This window comes from Aquarana catesbeiana, linkage group LG03 (assembly GCF_042186555.1).
Source record: "Aquarana catesbeiana isolate 2022-GZ linkage group LG03, ASM4218655v1, whole genome shotgun sequence".
In the NCBI taxonomy this organism is placed as follows: domain Eukaryota; kingdom Metazoa; phylum Chordata; class Amphibia; order Anura; family Ranidae; genus Aquarana; species Aquarana catesbeiana.
In genome coordinates, this window is record NC_133326.1 from 721,880,897 (window position 1) to 721,901,126 (window position 20,230).

Sequence of the window (20,230 nt, forward strand, 5' to 3'; positions counted from 1 at the left end):
TGTGCTAAAAGGCTGAATATAGGACTCCAAACAATGTACAAAAGTGACAATGCAAACACATACAAATATTGTAAACGATATAATAATGCTACGTGCTGACGAGATGGATATGAACTCCAGAAATCAAATGACAATGTAAGAAAAATAACGAGTGAATAATATCCTATATATGACACATAGAAATAAAGTGCTGGTGACAAAAGTGAAGTCCAGATACACAGAAAGTCCTCAGATGTACAGTAATGAGCAAAGTGAAAACGAAGGGTGCTGCTCCAACTAACACTCTGTGCAAATATGATAATGTGATGGTGGTTTGGTGACTTTTTTCATCAGTGCAATTACACCTCTGTGTGCAATGGCCCCTCACCTTACCGCTGTAAGGTAACAGCATAAACATGTACAATAGAAATCCCGAATCCTGTAATAGGTCACACTGAGGGCTTCTCCTCTGTGCAAATCAATAGCGATGGATGGAAATCTTAATTTGATATATCATAAGACATGTGAGAGTTTGTTGACTTATTAAAAAAAAAAATTGTGTCCAGTGATGATCCTTCTCACCTCTTCATCGGTAGTTAGCACTCGTATATAGGGGTGGTGGTACTGTACTTGTCAGGATAGGAGGGAACTCTGAGTCAGGGCTTCAAATGACAACTGTTGATCGGAATATATCCAATGCAGTCATTATGGTCTGTTTTTCTGTTTTCTTGTTATGTCCTCTGTGAGTTTCCAGGAATGGTCCCTTCCTGTTCTAACATGACTGCGCACCAGTGCACAAAACAAGGTCCATAAAGACATGGATGAGCGACTTTGGGGGGGGAGAACTTGACTGGCCTGCAGACCCGATGGAACAACTTTGGGATGCACTGTGAGCCAGGCCTTCTCGTTGAACATCAGTGCCTGACCTCACAAATGCTCTTCCGGAAGAACGGTCAAACATTCCCATAGACACACTCCTAAACCTTGTGGACAGCCTTCCCAGAAGAGTTGAAGCTATTATATCTGCAAAGGGTGGGCCAACTCAATATTAAACCCGACGGACTAAGACTGGGATGCCATTAAATTCATGTGTGTGTGTAAAGGCAGGCATCCCAATACTTTTGGTAATATAGTGTATATACACATATATATATATATATATATATATATATATATATATATATATATATATATCTCACAAAAGTGAGTACGCCCCTCACATCTTTGTAAATATTTTATTCTATCTTTTCATGTGACAATACTGAAGAAATGACACTTTGCTACAATGTAAAGTAGTGAGTGTACAGCTTGTATAACAGTGTAAATTTGCTGTCCCTTCAAAATAACTCAACACACGGCCATTAATGTCTAAACCGCTGGCAACAAAAGTGAGTACACCCCTAAGTGAAAATGTCCAAATTTGTCCCAATTAGTCATTTTCCCTCCCCGGTGTCATGTGACTCGTTAGTGTTACAAGGTCTCAGGTGTGAATGGGGAGCAGGTGTTTTAAATTTGGTGTTATCGCTCTCACTCTCTCATACTGGTCACTGGAAGTTCAACATGGCACCTCATGGCAAAGAACTCTCTGAGGATCTGAAAAAAATATTTTTTGCTCTACATAAAGATGGACTAGGCTATAAGGAGATTGCCAAGACCCTGAAACTGAGCTGCAGCCCGGTAGCCAAGACCATACAGCGGTTTAACAGGACAGGTTCCACTCAGAACAGGCCTCGCCATGGTTGACCAAAGGAGTTGAGTGCACATGCTCAGCATCAAATCCAGAGGTTTTCTTTGGGAAATAGACGTATAAGTGCTGCCAGCATTGCTGCAGAGGTCAGTGCTCAGACCATACGCCGCACACTGCATCAAGTTGGTCTGCATGGCTGTCATCCCAGAAGGAAGCTTCTTCTAAAGATGATGCACAAGAAAACCCGCAAACAGTTTGCTGAAGACAAGCAGACTAAGGACATGGATTCCTGTGGACCAAGATAAACTTATTTGGTTCAGATGGTGTCAAGCATGTGTGGCAGCAACCAGGTGAGGAGTACAAAGACAAGTGTGTCTTGCCTACAGTCAAGCATGGTGGTGGGAGTGTCATGGTCTGGGGCTGCATGAGTGCTGCCGGCACTGGGGAGCTACAGTTCATTGAGGGAACCATGAATGCCAACATGTACTGTGACATACTGAAGCAGAGTATGATCCCCTCCCTTCGGAGACTGGGCCGCAGGGCAGTATTCCAACATAACGACCTCAAACACACCTCCAAGATGACCACTGCCTTGCTAAAGAAGCTGAGGGTAAAGGTGATGGACTGGCCAAGCATGTCTCCAGACCTAAACCCTATTGAGCATCTGTGGGGCATCCTCAAAGTGGAAGGTGGAGGAGCGCAAGGTCTCTAACATCCACCAGCTCCGTGATGTTGTCATGGAGGAGTGGAAGAGGACTCCAGTGACAACCTGTGAAGCTCTGGTGATCTCCATGCCCAGAGGGTAAGGCAGTGCTGGAAAATAATGGTGGTATTTTGAGGGGACAGCAAATTTACAATGTTATACAAGCTGTACACTCACTACTTTACATTGTAGCAAAGTGTCATTTCTTCAGTGTTGTCACATGAAAAGATAGAAGAAAATATTTACAAAAATGTGAGGGGTGTACTCACTTTTGTGATATATATATATATATATATATATATATATATATATATATAAATTGGGCTCTTTCGCCCGCCAAGATGTATAAGCATTAATTGTCAGCAAAATTTCCTCCCCTCCCCCCAAAAAATAAGCACTAAGTAATCCACATTGTTACCCGCTAAGTAAAGATTCCCACTCCTACCAGTACAAATCAGCTCCATGCTGAAATCCCCACTCCTAGCACAAATCTTTGCCCCCCCCCCCATCCCCTGCAGCTCACATCCTCCCCCAATATGTCCACAGCACAAATACCCCCCCAACAAAAAATAACCCCCCCAGCAGTGGCCGTACGTCCATTAAGGGCGCATGGGAACCGCCCCCTCTATCATCCCACCACCCTATATGACTAATGGATAGTTTCATGCATTGCATGAATCTATCCATGGCTGTAGCCACCCCCCTATCCAAGCCACTGAACCTCCTCTCTGCCACGCAGGAAGCGCGGGTCTAATACCCGCCACCTGATTGGCTGAAGGCAGAAGTAATCCTATTGGACGCCTAGTGGAACAGAAGTAGAGATGCAGGGAAGCATGGAGAACCCGCTGATCGTCCCACACAGCTTACCGCCATCACCCACTGCCTGACCCGCCACCAAGATGGGGGTAAGTGCAAGTCAGACAGCGGGCGGGTGGGTGACAGTGGCTGCATATGATGGGCACAGTGGCTGCATATCATTGGCACATTGGCTGTATATCATGGGGCACAGTGGTTGCATATCATGGGGCACAGTTGGCTGCATATCATGGGGCACAGTTGGCTGCATATCATGGGCACAGTGGCTGCATATGATGGGCACAGTGAGGCTGCATTTGATGGGCACAGTGGCTGCATTTGATGGGCACAATGAGGCTGCAATTGATGGGCACAGTGAGGCTGCATTTGATTTTTTTTTTCAGAATTTTTCAGTTTGATTACGCCAAAAATTTTGAGCACCAGCCGCCACTGCCCCCCAGCACAAATCCTCTATCCCTCAAATTTCCCCTTTGAGCACACATCCTCTCCCCCCTACTCCGAAGCCCCCCTACCAGCACAAGTTGAACTCTCCCATTCCCCCATCCTAGCAAAAATCCCATCCCTAAAATTGCCCCTCCTAGCACAAATACCCCCAATCATCCCTACCCCTCTTAGCACAAATTCCCTCACCCTCTATCATATCACATTTTCTAGAGCAAACTACCTGAATTCCTCCACCTAGGAAAAATCCTCTTCCCCCATCCCCCCTCCCAACACAAATCCCCCCAAGTCACCACTCCTAGCACACCTTCCAAAATGTCCTCTCTATCAGTACAACTCAGCGCCATGCTAAAATCCCCACTCACAGCACAAATCTTTGCCAACCCCCCATCCCCCGGAGCTCAGATCCTCTCCCAATATGCCATCAGCACAAATACCCCCCCTCAGCACAAATCCTCTCCCCCTACTACATATCCCCCCTAACAGCAAATAATTACCTCCAGCATCATCTCCCTACCCTAGCAAAACCCCCCCCTCCCCAAATTGCCCTTAGCACAACCCCCCCCCCCCAATCATCCATACTAGCACAAACCCCCCACCCCACCAAAAACAAATCCCTCTTAGCACAAATTTTATCATATCACATTTTCTAGCACAAACCTCCTGAATCCCCCCTCCCAGCACAAATCCTCTTCCCCATCCCCCCTCCCAGCACAAATGCTCTTCCCCATCCCCCCTCCCAACACAAATCCCCCCAAGTCACCACTCCTAGCACACCTTCCAAAATGTCCCTTCCTAGAACAACTCTTACCCCCTCCTTTCCCCCACATACCCCCTCCAAAAAGGCTCCTTGTGGTGCCCCCCTCCCACCTCAAGTTATACCACAGTGCCCAGGGCGGGGGAGGAGAGGAGGGAATCCAGCAGCACTGCGGAGGGGAGAGACATGGGGGTCCCATGCAGCAGGGGGAATCTGCGCTGCACGGGGTGATTGGAGTGTGCCCAGCACACCCAGTGCGCACGCCTATGAGGGATATTGATATATTACAACATTGAACATCATTTTTTTATGCTCTGAACTTATATGAGTCATATATGACCCAAAAATGAACTGGTAACCCAACTGCCATGTGACCCAATCTGCCATTGTGTGGTATAATAATTCATCTTCTAATAACTACTATATTTTGTCTTTTTAAGAATTTTCTGTGCAGCATTGCAAAAGGCAAATTTCTGTGGATCGGTCTAACAGATCAGGATGGAACCTGGACATGGGTGGATGGAACGCCTTATGACACAACTCCAAAGTAAGATACTGAAACCCCAAATATCAAAACTCTTCTCTCACACACTATATTACCAAAAGTATTGGGACGCCCGCCTTTACATGCACATGAACTTTAATGGCATCCCAGTCTTATGCCCCGTACACACGGTCGGATTTTCGGACGGAAAATGTGCGATCGGAGCGTGTTGTCAGAAATTCCAACTGTGTGTGGGCTCCATCGGACATTTTCCATCGAATTTTCCGACACAAAAAGTTTGAGAGCAGGCTATAAAATTTTCCAACAACAAAATCCGATCGCGTCAATTCCGACCGTGTGTGGACAATTCCGACACACAAAGTGCCACGCATGCTCAGAAGAAATTCCGAGACGGAACAGTTCGGTCTGGTAAAATTAGCGTTCGGAGTGGATAGAGCACTTTCATCACGCTGCAATGTAAAAAATGGTTTAATGCGGCGCACTCTCTTCTTCTTTATAATGTGAGAAGAATGAAGTAGTTTTGCTGCTGATATTCACACAGACTTCACACAAACTTCTTTCTTTATTATTTATCGTGATTCCCTCAATATATTTTGATTTGTCACATCTGACCAAATTTCTTTTTTGTTGTTTTGTTTTTTTGGGGGGGTTGTATTTTTTCAAGGCTAATCTTTGTTTGATTTTAATTTTAGTTTTACTCCATAATATTTTTGTGTGTGTTTTGTGTGTCAAGTTACCACAACACCATTGATATCTTGTATTATTTAATCTCAAGGAGGTTGCTTGGTGTTGGTGTCTCTTGTTAATTTCACATTGTATTTTGAAATGTACCTGAATCCTCACAAACAAACTGTCCTTTTTGAAGGAAAACACACATAGGTGAGTATAATTGAAACAAAAATTCCTTTATTAAGGGCTCAGAAGCAAACAAAGAGGGAGGCAACGCTGGAGAAACATCATGAATTGGCGAAGCCTTGGACCCCCAGGGAAGACATCAATTCTTTTACTGCAAAATTGGTGACCTGAGGAGTCCATATCTAAGGGAGTGCAGTCTGGACCTGGGTCCTGCCCCCGGGGACATGTATCAATGCAAAAAAAAGTTTTAAAAACGGTCGTTTTTTTGGGAGCAGTGATTTTAATAATGCTTAAAGTGAAACAATAAAAGTGTAATATCCCTTTAAATTTCATACCTGGGGGTGTCTATAGTATGCCTGTAAAGGGGCGCATGTTTCCCGTGTTTAGAACAGTCTGACAGCAAAATGACATTTCAAAGGAAAAAAAAGTCATTTAAAACTACTCGCAGCTATTAATGCATTGCCGGTTCGACAATACACATAGAAGTTCATTGATAAATACGGCATGGGAATTCCCCACAGGGGAACCCCGAACCAAAATAAAAAAAAAAAAAAATTACGTGGGGGTCCCCCTAAATTCCATACCAGGCCCTTCAGGTCTGGTATGGATATTAAGGGGAACCCCAGCCAAAATTTTTAAAAAAATGACGTGGGGGGTCCCCCCAAAAATCCATACCAGACCCTTATCCGAGCACGCAACCTGGCAGGCCACAGGAAAAGAGGGGGGGACAAGAGAGTGCCTCCCCCCTCCTGAACCGTACCAGGCCACATGCCCTCAACATTGGGAGGGTGCTTTGGGGTAGCCCCCCAAAACACCTTGTCCCCATGTTGATGAGGACAGGGGCCTCATCCCCACAACTCTGGCCGGTGGTTGTGGGGGTCTGCGGGCGGGGGGCTTATCGGAATCTGGAAGCCCCCTTTAACAAGGGGACCCCCAGATCTCGGCCCTCCCCCCGTGTGAAATGGTAAGGGGGTACAAAAGTACGCGGACATGACGGGACTTCCCTGTGGCATTCCCCGTGACGCCACAGGGAAGTCCCGTCAAGTCACCGTGCGTCAGAGGGGGGCGGGGTCACCGGGTGGCCCCCCCGTTATTTAAGAACCGTCAAAAGAGGAGAAGCGTCACACAGCGAGAGCCTCCCTCCATGCCATCATGGATGCGGAGCGGCCCGAAAAGAAGATGAAGAAGAGAAGAAGATGAAGAAGGGGAGGAGGTGAAGAGAAGAGCGGGAGCCTCCCTCCATGCAATGGATGCGGAGTGGCCCGAGGAGAAGAAAGGAAGAAGATGCCGTGGAGGAGATGCTGGACGAGAACACCGGAGGAAGAACCAGAAGAGCCAAAAGAACCAGAAGAAGAAGGGGGAAGAAACCAAAGGAAGATAGAAGATAGAAGAAAGAAGAAAGAAGAAGCATTTAAATAAAGGAATTGTCAAAAACTGTCTCTTGTCATTTTTAACATTTTTGACAGTTTTTTAGTGAAATGGTAGGGGTACTTTTGTACCCCGTTACCATTTCACACAGGGGGGAGGGCCGGGACCTGGGGGTCCCCTTGTTAAAGGGAGCTTCCAGATTCCGATAAGCCCCCCGCCCGCAGACCCCCACAACCACCGGCCAGGGTTGTGGGGATGAGGCCCTTGTCCTCATCAACATGGGGACAAGGTGTTTTGGGGGGCTACCCCAAAGCACCCTCCCAATGTTGAGGGCATGTGGCCTGGTACGGTTCAGGAGGGGGGAGGGCGCTCTCTCGTCCCCCCCTCTTTTACTGCAGCCTGCCAGGTTGCGTGCTCGGATAAGAGTCTGGTATGGATCTTTGATGGGACCCCACGCAATTTTTTTAAAAAATTTGGCACAGGGTTCCCCTTAAAATCCATTAGGGGGACCCCCCACGTCATTTTTTTAAAAATTTTGGTCGGGGTTGTGGGGGTCTGCGGGCGGGGGGCTTATCGGAATCTGGAATCTCCCTTTAACAAGGGGACCCCCAGATCCCAGCCCTCCCCCCTGTGTGAAATGGTAATGGGGTAGAAAAGTACCCCTACCATTTCAATAAAAAACTGTCAAAAATGTTAAAAATGACAAGAGACAGTTTTTGACAATTCCTTTATTTAAATGCTTCTTCTTTTTTCTTTCTTCTATCTTCTATCTTCCTTTGGTTTCTTCCTCCATCTTCTTCTTCTTCTGGTTCTTTTGGCTCTTCTGGTTCTTCCTCTGGTGTTCTCGTCCAGCATCTCCTCCGCGGCATCTTCTTCCCTTCTTCTCCTCGGGCCACTCCGCATCCATTGCATGGAGGGAGGCTCCCGCTCTTCTCTTCATCTTCTTCCCTTCTTCATCTTCTTCTCTTCTTCATCTTCTTTTCGGGCCGCTCCGCATGCATGGTGGCATGGAGGGAGGCTCTCACTGTGTGACGCTTCTCCTCTTCTGATGGTTCTTAAATAACAGGGGGCCACCCGGTGACCCCGCCCCCCTCTGACGCACGGTGATTTGACGGGACTTCCCTGTGGCGTCACGGGGAATGCCACAGGGAAGTCCCATCATGTCCCCATACTTTTGTACCCCGTTACCATTTCACACAGGGGGGAGGGCCGGGATCTGGGGGTCCCCTTGTTAAAGGGAGCTTCCAGATTCCGATAAGCCCCCCGCCCACAGATCCCCACAACCACCGGCCAGGGTTGTAGGGATGAGGCCCTTGTCCTCATCAACATGGGGACAAGGTGTTTTGGGGGCTACCCCAAAGCACCCTCCCAATGTTGAGGGCATGTGGCCTGGTACGGTTCAGGAGGGGGAAGGGCGCTCTCTCGTCCCCCCCTCTTTTACTGCAGCCTGCCAGGTTGCGTGCTCGGATAAGGGTCTGGTATGGATCTTTGGTGGGACCCCACACCGTTTTTTTTTTAAATTTTGGCACAGGGTTCCCCTTAAAATCCATTAGGGGGACCCCCACGTCATTTTTTAAAAAATTTTGGCCAGGGTTCCCCTTAATATCCATACCAGACCTGAAGGGCCTGGTATGGAATTTAGGGGGACCCCCCACTTCATTTTTTTTTTAAATTTTGGTTCGGGGTTCCCCTGTGGGGAATTCCCATGCCGTTTTTATCAATGAACTTCTATGTGTATTGTCGGACCGGCAATGCATTAATAGCCGCTAGTAGTTTTAAATGACTTTTTTTCTTTGAAATGTCATTTTGCTGTCAGACTGTTCTAAACACCCCCCAGGTATGAAATTTAAAGGGATATTACACTTTTATTGTTTCACTTTAAGCATTATTAAAATCATTGCTCCCGAAAAAACGGCCATTTTTAAAACTTTTTTTTTGCATTGATCCATGTCCCCTGGGGCAGAACCCAGGTCCCCAAACACTTTTTATGACAATAACTTGCATATAAACCTTTAAAATGAGCACTTTTGATTATTCATGTTCGTGTCCCATAGACTTTAACGGTGTTCGCGTGTTCGAACAAATTTTTCTCCTGTTCGCATGTTCTGGTGTGAACCGAACAGGGGGGTGTTCGGCTCATCCCTATTCTAAACTTGTGCAAATACAGGCCTCAATATAGAAGCAGTATAGGCCCAATGTTAAATCTTACATTCGCAATCACGATCAGCGCCCCCGTTACTCCTTCCTCCGCTCACAGATCGTACGTACTACGCACGCGTGTTACGCTTTATAGACACTGCACATGCATGAAACTCTGCCTGCCCCTGACGTTCTTTCTAGTCTATTCCCCGCCCCTTCTCGTTCGTCGCAGTGGGGAAGAGCACATGGCGGAGTCAGAGCAGGTGTCTGATAATTACACCAACGAGGAGGAGGAGGAAAGTCCGGAGGCAGAAACATCCCGATCCAGAAGGTGACGATTTAAGGCATCAAATATGTCCTTTGGGGGAGATGTTGGAGATGGTGGACATCCTGAAGAGGGCCGACTATGACGGGAACTATGGACCTTACCCCAACCCCAATGTCAGAAAGGCCAATATCATGGCGAAAGTGGTCAAAAGTCTGCACCAGAATTTCGGGGTTTGACGATCGAAAGATCAGATCAGGAAGCGGTGGTTGGACCTAAAATGAAGAGAGCACGAGCAGTACAGAAAGATCCGGAGAGTGCTGCAAAAAAGTAAGTAGTTGTGCTGTGTTCCTATTCTTTTTACGTTTATTACGTTTGTGCTGCTCCATGTGCTTTTCTTAACTGTTATCCAGTTTAAAATGTCAACTTTCATGTTCATGGGCACATTATTCGTTCGTATCAAACATTTTTCTTTCGGCCTATAAAACACCATTGTTTTGGCCATATGCATTTGCCCACATTTTTTAGGACCTACTTGTGTAGATGGGTTTGTAACTAGAATGAAATGCAAACTAGATTCTGTGTAAGGAGCAGACACTCAGCAGCTGTTTACACATCTGTACGCTGGAGCACTAGTGTGGGACACAAGAACACCCTTTTTATTAGGGGGCCCACACAGGTGCTCCAGTGTATACTATAGGGGTGTCTCCATCTGTGAAGCTTGTACAAAATAGGTAAGTATTGAAGCTTCACAAAGGACAAGAAAAATGCAACATCTTGGAACTCTGCCAAAACAGACAATTGTACCCCACTTCCAAGCAATGTTTCATATTTATAGTTCTGCCATCAAATATCTGTGTGCTAAGTAGACCTATTTTTTTTACATAGGGGAGAAAAGAGGACACCCCTCATCCGAGGAGACCAGAGACCCCCCACCTCTGGAAGAAGGGGAAATCCACCCAGAACAAGCAGAGCAGGAGGAGGAAGAGGTGGTGAAAATTGGCACCACAACAGGTGAGTGTCTGCGACCACAGGCGCAGGTAAGAGATGAATGCCGGCATATTTATAATACATGGTGTTTTTTGGTTTCTATCTTTTTAGGTGATCGTGATGTTGTGGATCCAGATCCTTTCACCTCGGAAAGTGCACAGATCCTGATCGGGGAGATCATGGGGTGTAATAGGGACTTGGAAAACATCAAGAAAAACATCAATGATGTTCTTCAAAAAATGAAGAACATCAGTGATGTTTTAGGGAGAGTTTAAAACCCCTCAAAATCCCTTTTTTTGTGTCCTACAAATTTTTGACATTTTTTTCAAATTTAAGAAAAGCCAAATTTTGAAGATGCACACAGTGTGTCAACATGTGCTATCTGCCATCACGGGAGATCAATGGACGCGTTTTGGGGGTGCATCCCCTTCCTCAATAATAAAGTAGCTGTGAGGAAGGAGTTGCACCCCCAAAACACGTCCCTTGATCCCCCGTGATGGCAGGTAGCACATGTTGACATTCGGAAATTTGTGTGCATCTTCAAAATTTGGCTTTTCCTGGGGTGACTTCATCCCATCTGAACGCAATATCAAACACAGTTTGTAAATACTCATGTTTGATATTGCCTTCAAGTTCTACCAAATGTGAACTTTGAAAGTTCAAGATTTGTGTCTTTCTTGTTGGTTTTACACATGCCTGTTTTATCTTAAATGGACATTTCTACTTTTTCTAATGTGACCCCAACAATTGTTATGCAACAAACATGTTGGTTTGTTTTAAAAACCTTTTCTAAATGCACATGTGATTGTGCTGGTATTAAAAAGATTGTTATTTAAGAATGTGTGGATTATTGTTTCAACGCTCCAACACTTTTGTGGTGCTCTAATTGGTGTTTTCTGTGACAATGGGTGTTATATCCTAAGGGCAAATCCACTTTGTACTACAAGTGCAGTTTCAAGTGCACTTGTAGTGCAAAGTGCCTTTAGTAAATAACACCCACCAGTGCTTTGTAAGGTTACACAATCACGCCATTTTCAGGACTCATCACATTTCTGTCAGGGTCAGCTAAAACAAACACCAGCAATAAATGCCACCAAAGATTTGAGTAGTTATTTGTTTTTTTTATTTGAAAAAGGTTTCAGACATTGTCTGGCATATTGATGGCCCCCCTACCCGCAAAGTATTAAGGTATCTTAGACGGACCTCACAGGCACTCCGGGAGGGCAAGCCAGGACGGCCACTTTCAAGTGCCGTCAGGGTTGTTTTATTTTGAAGTCCAGCCTTAGGCCCAACTGAGCCAGCATAGTTGGCAGAATGTTGCCGTAAAAAGTTGTGTAGAACACAGCACGCCAGGATAATATGATTCAGTTTGTACTCCGCCATGTGTATGGGTGTAAGAAATAGGCAGAACCGGCTGGCCATGAATCCAAACGTGTTCTCTACCACTCTTCTGGCTCTGGCCAGCTGGTAATTAAAAACCCTCTGGTCCAGGGTGAGGGTCCTCATCGGGAATGGCCGCATAAGATGGTCCCCCAGCGCAAACGCTTCATCCGCAATGAAGACAAATGGGAGTCCTTCCACATTGTCTTCTGGAGGTGGCAAGTCCAAGCTGCCATTCTGGAGATGCCTGTAGAACTCCGTCTGGGCGATGACTCCACCATCCGACATCCAGCCATTCTTCCCCACGTCCACATACAGGAACTCATAAGTAGCCAACACCACCGCCAACATCACAATACTATTGAACCCCTTATAATTATAATAGTACGACCACGAGTTGGGTGGTGGGACGATGTGGACGTGTTTCCCATCAATTGCCCCTCCGCAGTTAGGAAAGTCCCACCGCTGGGCAAAGTGGGAGGCCACAGTCTGCCATTCCTGTGGCATGGAAGGAAACTGTGGAGTCAAACCAAAAAAAAAACAATTATTAATTTTGCACATAAACAGGGAAAGCAGATTAGACACAAACATTCTTGGCCAACATCAAGATAACATTTATTTGAGGGAGTTTTTAAAGACCAAAGTATAAGGTACACCTATCAGATCCCCCCCCCTCTCATGGGCCATTTCTAACATTATAGGGGGGGAGTTCTTGGACAGGTAACCCTCTCCACTTCATTGAGAGACGAATGCCTAAATAATGGGTATTGCTTTGAACAGCCCCTCCTTAGTTACACTATTGGCAGCCCACTGGACAGGTAAGAAGTGTCATAATACAAATATATAAATACACATTGTACACATTTTAGCACATTTGGGCATTCTGCTGTTACCTATCAAGATAATAATAGGATACAAAAACTTTAAACAGTACCATTTGAAAGTATACAGGCAGGCCCTTGCACTACATGCTTTGGGGAATTCATCCATAAATCTGAGCACAAACGAGATGGGTATAGTGTGTATGGGTTTGGCAAAGTCAGCAGATAGATGATTGAGGATAGATAGAGAATTGGTATCAGCTGACTTAGCAGTTGGGGGGAGGGAGGGTTAGAAATGATTTGGGGACACACAAAAAAGCCTCTGGCACTCTGCCTGAATTTAAAGCACAAATCACATTTATAAACATTTTAGGGGGTATTTAGGGTAAAGCACTACTATGGAGCTGATAAAATACATTGTTAAGTGAATACATGAGGTGAATATAGGACCAGGAGACCATACTGGGGAGGTAAGTGAAGGCAAATATGTATGAAGGACGAGGAGTACGCATACGCAACATGGCTAGAAAATGGTCGGCTGCTCAGAACGAAGTAACAGAACGCACTGAAGAACAGCAAGGCCTGTGAAGAGCGACCTGAAAAACAGTAACGAACGAACAAGAACACAATGAAAGAGTCACATGTAGCTTGCTGCACGCACTGAAGAGCAGATACAAACCCACAAGCACAAACTGAACAGCAGAAAATGATCTGAAAACCACGAATCTGAAAAAGCGCGAATCGTCTCTCACCAAACTTTTAATAACACGAGATTAGCAAAAGGAGCCCAAAGGGTGCCGCGCTTGGTTCTGAACTGGCCTTTTCTAGTCTCGTCGTACGTGGTGTATGTCACCGCGTTGTTGGCGATCAGAAATTCCGACAACTTTGTGCGACCGTGTGTATGCAAAACAAGTTTGAGCCAACATCTGTCGGAAAAAATCCTAGGATTTTGTTGTCGGAATGCCCGATCAATGTCCGATCGTGTGTACGGGGCATTAGTCCGTAAGGTTCAATATTGCGTTGGCCCACCCTTTGCAGCTATAGCAGCTTCAACTCTTCTGGGAAGGCCGTCCACAAGGTTTAGGAGTGTGTCTATGGGAATGTTTGACCATTCTTCCAGAAGAGCATTTGTGAGGTCAGGCACTGATGTTCGATGAGAAGGCCTGGCTCGCAGTTCATAAAAAAGTTGTTCCATCGGGTAGAGGTGCAGGCCAGTCAAGTTCCTTCACCTCAAACTCGCTCATCCATGTCTTTATGGACCTTGCTTTGTGCACTGATCCAAATCATTTGGTGGAGGGGGGATTATGGTGTGGGGTTGTTTTTCAGAGGTTGGGCTTGGCCCTTTAGTTCCAGTGAAGGGAACTCTGAAGGTGTCAGCATACCAAGACATTTTGGACAATTTCATGCTCCCAACTTTGTGGGAACAGTTTGGGGATGGCTTCTTCCTGTTCCAACATGACTGCACACCGGTGCACAAAGCAAAGTCCATTAAGACATGGATGAGCGAGTTTGGGGCCTGATAATTTTTAAATAATTATGTCATTTTAAATGTATTGTGATAATGACTTATGGTTCTCTTTATAGAGTTATTAGGATATAATAAAGAGTTTCAGGGTTTATACTTGCCTGATCCCATCTCTAAATTTGCTCAGAAAATGATCTTGCTGTTGGGTTTTTATTGTCTGTTTCCCTGCTGGGTAGATTCATCCTCTTTATTTTTCCTACAGCAAAAATGAAAACACAAAACGTAAATAGAGTCACCCCCCCCCCCCCCCCCCCAAAAAAAATATATACCTTCTAAACCTTTTGAGTCTGGTATGGATATTGAGGGAAATCCTCACAAAAAAAAAATGTTCACGTGGTCTCCCTAATAATCCATTAGAGAACCTTAATCCAAGCATGGAATCTGTTTGGCCAGGAAAAGGGGAAGACAAACGGTTTCCTCCCTCCTGAACCATACCAGCCCACATGATTTCAAAAAGGAAGGGTGCCTTGCCAGAAAAGACCCCTCCCTGGCACAGAACCTTGTCCTCTTATTGCTGAACCATGGCCAGTGATTGTAGAGGGGGAGTTTATCAGAATCTAGTAAAAATATGGAGTCCTACACATACCGTCCTCCCTCCATGTGAACAGTAACTGTATAACCCAGAAAAAAGACACCCACATGTTTTTACAAGTACTTTTTAAGAGAAATGAAAATCCCCTAAAGAGTCCCTCATTGCAAATCCATCATCAATCATTATGCCCGGCGCTTGCCACTTTGCTGGAATTATCGACCTGGTCTTGATCATACCCAATGGCACTCCCTGAGCTGCCATCAGCTATATAAGAGAAGGAGTGGGGAAAGCAATGACATTATTGACCAAAATATGGCCAGTGAGCATATTTGGGCAGTGATGTTGCTGCTATCCCCGTCCCTTTGCTTACATAGCCAGAGATTCCCGCCCATGTGAGTGTAGCAGTCTCCCTGACCTCTAAAGGCTTGGTGGTGACCCCCAGAGTCAGGAAGAGCTGACATTCCTCCTTAGGGAGCAGGTTACTAGGCATGGTGGGTATAGTGCAAGGTGGAAAGATGGGCGCCAGTCACTTTTAAAAATGAATAAATAGAGTTATTTTTCTCTTAACAGGAACAGGGGGAGAGAGGGTAGGGCACAAGACACCCTTAGGCAAACACAATAGCAAATTGGCAGACTCCTTGGACAAAATTAGAATTAGACAGACAGCAATACAGGAAAATGGTCTTTAACCTGAATGCAGCAATCTGTATCTTGTAGCAACTGCTGTCTCCTATGGCAACAACTTCACTCACAGTATCCCACTGTAGATCCTCAAGCTCAACTCACAGTATCCCACTGTAGATCCTCAAGCTCAACTCACAGTATCCCACTGTAAATCTTCAAGCTTAGCTGCCAGCTACCTGCTGGACTTCTCAAGCTTCACTCACAACTACCTGTTGTATTCTTCAAGCTTCACCCACAGCTACCCACTGGGTTCCATGGACTCACAGCTACCCGTTGGACCCCCTTAAGCTTTACTCACAGCTACCCACTGTACTTCTCTTCAAGCTTTACTCACAGCTACCCGCTGTACGTCTTGGATGAGTTCTCTCCTGAAGCTTTCCCACTTACTCCACAGTCCCCGGCTGATGTAGAGTCTGCTCTGGTACTCCTTTAAAACTCCATCCCTTTGACACCTGTCTCTGGTAGTAAGAGTGGTTGACCCTCTGGCAACTTTTTCTCCTATGCCTCTTGGCAATGATCAGGCTCCCCTTGGGCTGAGCCCCTATACACGTGGCTAGGCCTCAGGCTTCAGGTCCACACCTCTGCTGTTGCTCCACACACATCCACCCAGGCCGTAGCCCGGGTAGAAAAGAACCCCGATCACCTGACTCTCTCCAAATAAATAGACTATCCCAGAAGCCTCAGCAGCCAAAAAAACTCCTGCTGATTGGCTGAGAAAGCACATTCACTCATAACCTGAATTAACTGTAATCTACCATAAGGTAACAATGCCACCTATTGACAAAAGAGAGAATCACAGTTCCATTCAAGCTTAGGAGAAAAACATTTGATAAAGCTACAAATTAGCCAGGCTAGTTACCACCTAGCACAACTAAATTTACTAGCAGCACTGTTTAGGACAAGGGTGCTACATGAATGATGTGCCAAAGGTGGTTGCTAGGGATGAAGTGGGTGCCAGCACTTGCTGCTTCTTTAGAAACCACAGTGTATATATATATATATATATATATATATATATATATATATATATATATATATATATATATATATATATATATATATATATATATATATATACCGTATTTATCGGCATATAACACGCACTTTTTCCCCCTTAAAATCAGGGGAAAATCGCAGGTGCGTGTTATACGCCGATCCCCTGCTATCCTGAGCTTCAAAACCGCCAACCGTGATTTGAAAATGGCGCCGCCGGCGCTGAAATACACAGAGCCGGTCCTCGGCTCTTCTCGGCCACTTTTGGCTTCACTCGAGCGCCGCCCGAACCTAGCCGAGTGTACTCGGCTAGGTTCGGCTAGCTCCGCTCACAGTCACGCCCATCCTGTGCGGGACTACGAGTGGAGCCGTAAGGGAACGAGAGCCGTCGAGAAGAGCCGAGGACTGGCTCTGTGTATTTCGGCGCCGGAGGCGCCATTTTCAAATCGCGGTCGGCGATTTTGAAGCTCAGGATCACAGGGGATCACAGGATCGCAGTTTCAAACTGCGAGCTGCAAGGCTGCACTGGGGCAAGGCTGCACTGGGATAAGGCTGCAATGGACACTGGGGAAGGCTGCACTGATGCACTGACAAGGCTGCACTGGGGAAGGCTGCACTGACAAGGCTGCCCTGACAAGGCTGCCCTGACAAGGCTGCACTGACAAGGCTGCACTGACAAGGCTGCACTGACAAGGCTGCACTGGGGCAAGGCTGCATTGAGAAGGCTGCAATGATGGGCATTTAAATGTAAGTTTTTTTCCCTTAAACTTCCCTCCTAAAAGTTTTTTTTCCTTAAAATTCCCTCCTAAACTTGGGGTGCGTGTTATACGCCGGTGCGTGTTATTTGCTGATAAATACGGTATATATATATATATATATATATATATATATATATATATATATATATATATGGTAGAAATAACACTTCTATAGATGAAAACACCTCAGACCATCAGACCAGAGGTTTAAAAATAAAGATTGGATTCCAACTCACTCCGCAGTATGGTGGGGGGATATAATCTATAACAGGGGTCCCCAACTCCCGGGCCATGGACCGGTGCTGGTCCACGGCCTGTTGATAACCAGGCAGCACAGCAGAAGATGATCGGTGACTGCGATTCGCACAGGGCTATCACAGACTGCCACTCACCTCCTGGTGTGCGGTCATGCCTGTTTGTCCTCTCCTGGCTCTTCTGCCCACCCGGCCGATGATGTCATCCAATCAGCAGGGCAGGAAGGAGTTGTATATCAGAATGGAGAGCTCCCTCTGCCCTGCTCATAGGATGACATTGTTGGCTGGGCGGGCGGAGGAGCCGGGAGAGGACACATAGACTGATCATAGCCTCTGCCCTGCAAAAGGTAGGAGTCATGTCTCTGTAACTATTACAGTGCCCCTTTACAGTGAAGTTCCCTTTATATCACAGCCCCCATTTACATTACAGTGCCCCCTTACAGAGCAGTCCCCTTTACATCATAGCCTCCCTTTATATTACAGTGCCCCCTTTACAGAGCAGTGCCCATAACAGTAATGTAAAGGGGCACTGTGATGTAAAGGGGACTGCACTGTAAAAGGGCACTGGGGTGCTGTGATGGGGAACTGAGGACACTCATATAAAGGGGGGACTGTGCTGTAAAGGGGGCTGAGGACAGTCTCTTTGAACAGATACTGCAACTAGCAAACGTGGTTTGAATTTTCAATTTAGGGTTGTTTTGGACTTAATGTTTTTACTGTGATAATAAAGTTTTTCTCTAAGGCTTGTTAAACAGCCTGGTTTATCAGATAGTGATTGGTTAAAATCCACGTGGGGAGTAATAGATCGCTTTCTTGACCCAGGGATCTCTAGCAATATAGTGGGAGGTGAGCCGGAATTGGAAGAGGAGAAGAGAGAGAAGAGGAGTGGCAAACCAGAGGATCAGCAGAGCTGGAAGTTACTACTGAGTGGGAGATCAGAAGAGCTGGAGGTTACTACTAAGATGGGGGTTACTACTGAGTGGGGGGATCAGCAGAGCTGGGGGATAGTACTGAGTGGGGGATCAGCAGAGCTGGGGGATAGTACTGAGTGGGGGATCAGCAGAGCTGGGGGATAGTACTGAGTGGGGGATCAGCAGAGCTTGAAATTAGTACTGAGCAGGGGATAAGCAGAGCTGGGGGTTATTACTAAGTGGGGATTAACAGAGCTGGGGTTACTACTACGTGGGGGATCAGCAGAGCTGGGGGTTACTACTAAGTGGGAGATCAGCAGAGCTGGGTGTTACTACTGAGCGGAGATCAGCAGAGCTTGGGGTTACTACTGATCAGGGAAACAGAAGTCCTGGAAGTTACTACTGAGTGGGAGATCAGTAAAGCTGGAGTATACTACTGAGCTGGGGATTAGCAGAGCTGGGGGATATCTACTGAGCTGGGGATCGGCAGCACTGGGGGTTACTACTGAGCGGGGGATCAGCAGAGCTGGGGATTAGCACTAAGTGGGGGATCAGCAGGGTTATTACTGAGCGGGAGATAAGCAGAGCTGGGAGTTACTACTTAGCGGGCGATCAGGAGAGCTGGGGGTTACAACTGCTCGAGGGATCAGCAAAGCTGTGGGGGTAATACTGAGCAGGGGATCTGCTGAACAAGGGTAATAATAAGCTTGGGATCTGCTGAACAGGGATAATAATGAGTTGAGGATCCGCTGAGTAAGGGGAACTACTGAGCCAGGTTCTACTGGGCCCCTTCACAACAAATAGAAAATTAATACTCACTGGGCATTTGCCAAGCTTCATTAAAGCTTCAAAAAAGCATCACCGAAGCATCAAAAACACATCAAAAAAGCATTTAAAGTGGTAGGCTCTTTAATGTGTGTTAAAGTCGAAGCAAGTGTAAATGAGCCCTAACAGCCTAGGTTCAGGACAAACCATTGGCTCATTCCTAATTCCTACTCCTCACCTTGCCAATTAGGGAAATAATTCCTCACATAGGCCAATAAGTAAAGCAGTGAAACTTAGATCAGGAAGGACCGGGGGGAGAGAAATTCTCACATATTCCATTAGTGAAAGAGGTGGGAGGAAGAACTTTTACATAGTTAATAGGGGCTATGTATGAACAGTATGTAAGTATGGGGTTGGCCACCACTGATCTAACCTCAGTAGATTGTATCATCACATTGTAGCATGTGGTCAGCTCTCTTACAGCCCATCACAGTTGTTGGGCTCACACCTTCTAATTTTATAGCATTTCGGAGGTCCCAGTTCTGCTCAGTCCCTGCCTTGATCTAATCACTATTGTCTCTTCTGTCCTTCAGGTTCTGGGGGAAGGGTCAGCCCGATGATTATAAAGGTCACGGTTACGGAGGAGGGGAAGACTGTGCTGCATTAAGGCCTACAAATGACTGGAACGACGGTCACTGTTCCCGGAAATACCCATACGTCTGTGAGAAGAAGATCCTTTTCTGATATGGACTGATGAACATCAGAGGACACTTGATATCTCTGTCAACCTTCTCTCCTTCTCCATCATACTACGGCCATAAAAAATCTACTACTGCATAAAATAATGCTGGAGGATATGTTGGGACTGAACTCCAGACTTGCCTTTAGTCTTGCACAGCTATATAGGCTCATCTATTTCACCACATACTGTGAGCTCCTCACAATGTGCATTAAAAGCTATAGCAGGTAATATAGAGCCCAGCTTCAGTTCCTGGCTGAAGGGCATCTAGCATCATCTATCTTCTTTCTACACAGACTGGCTGTTCCTGGCCAGCCCAATTCATTCATTGGATTTCACCACAGAGGTTAAACATTGCATGTG

The 20,230-nt window shown here is 46.1% G+C and overlaps 1 protein-coding gene across 1 annotated transcript in view; it reads left to right on the forward strand.

The window, feature by feature from the left end:
• The window catches only part of LOC141134374 (asialoglycoprotein receptor 1-like), a 36,439-nt gene extending 16,481 nt beyond the window's left edge, over positions 1 to 19,958 (forward strand). The window contains exons 3-4 of the mRNA XM_073623942.1: positions 4,824 to 4,930; positions 19,722 to 19,958. Coding sequence (XP_073480043.1) covers positions 4,824 to 4,930; positions 19,722 to 19,872 — 258 coding nt within the window. The 3' untranslated portion in view covers positions 19,873 to 19,958. The remainder of the gene's footprint in view (positions 1 to 4,823; positions 4,931 to 19,721) is intronic.
• The last annotated feature ends 272 nt before the right edge of the window (positions 19,959 to 20,230 follow it).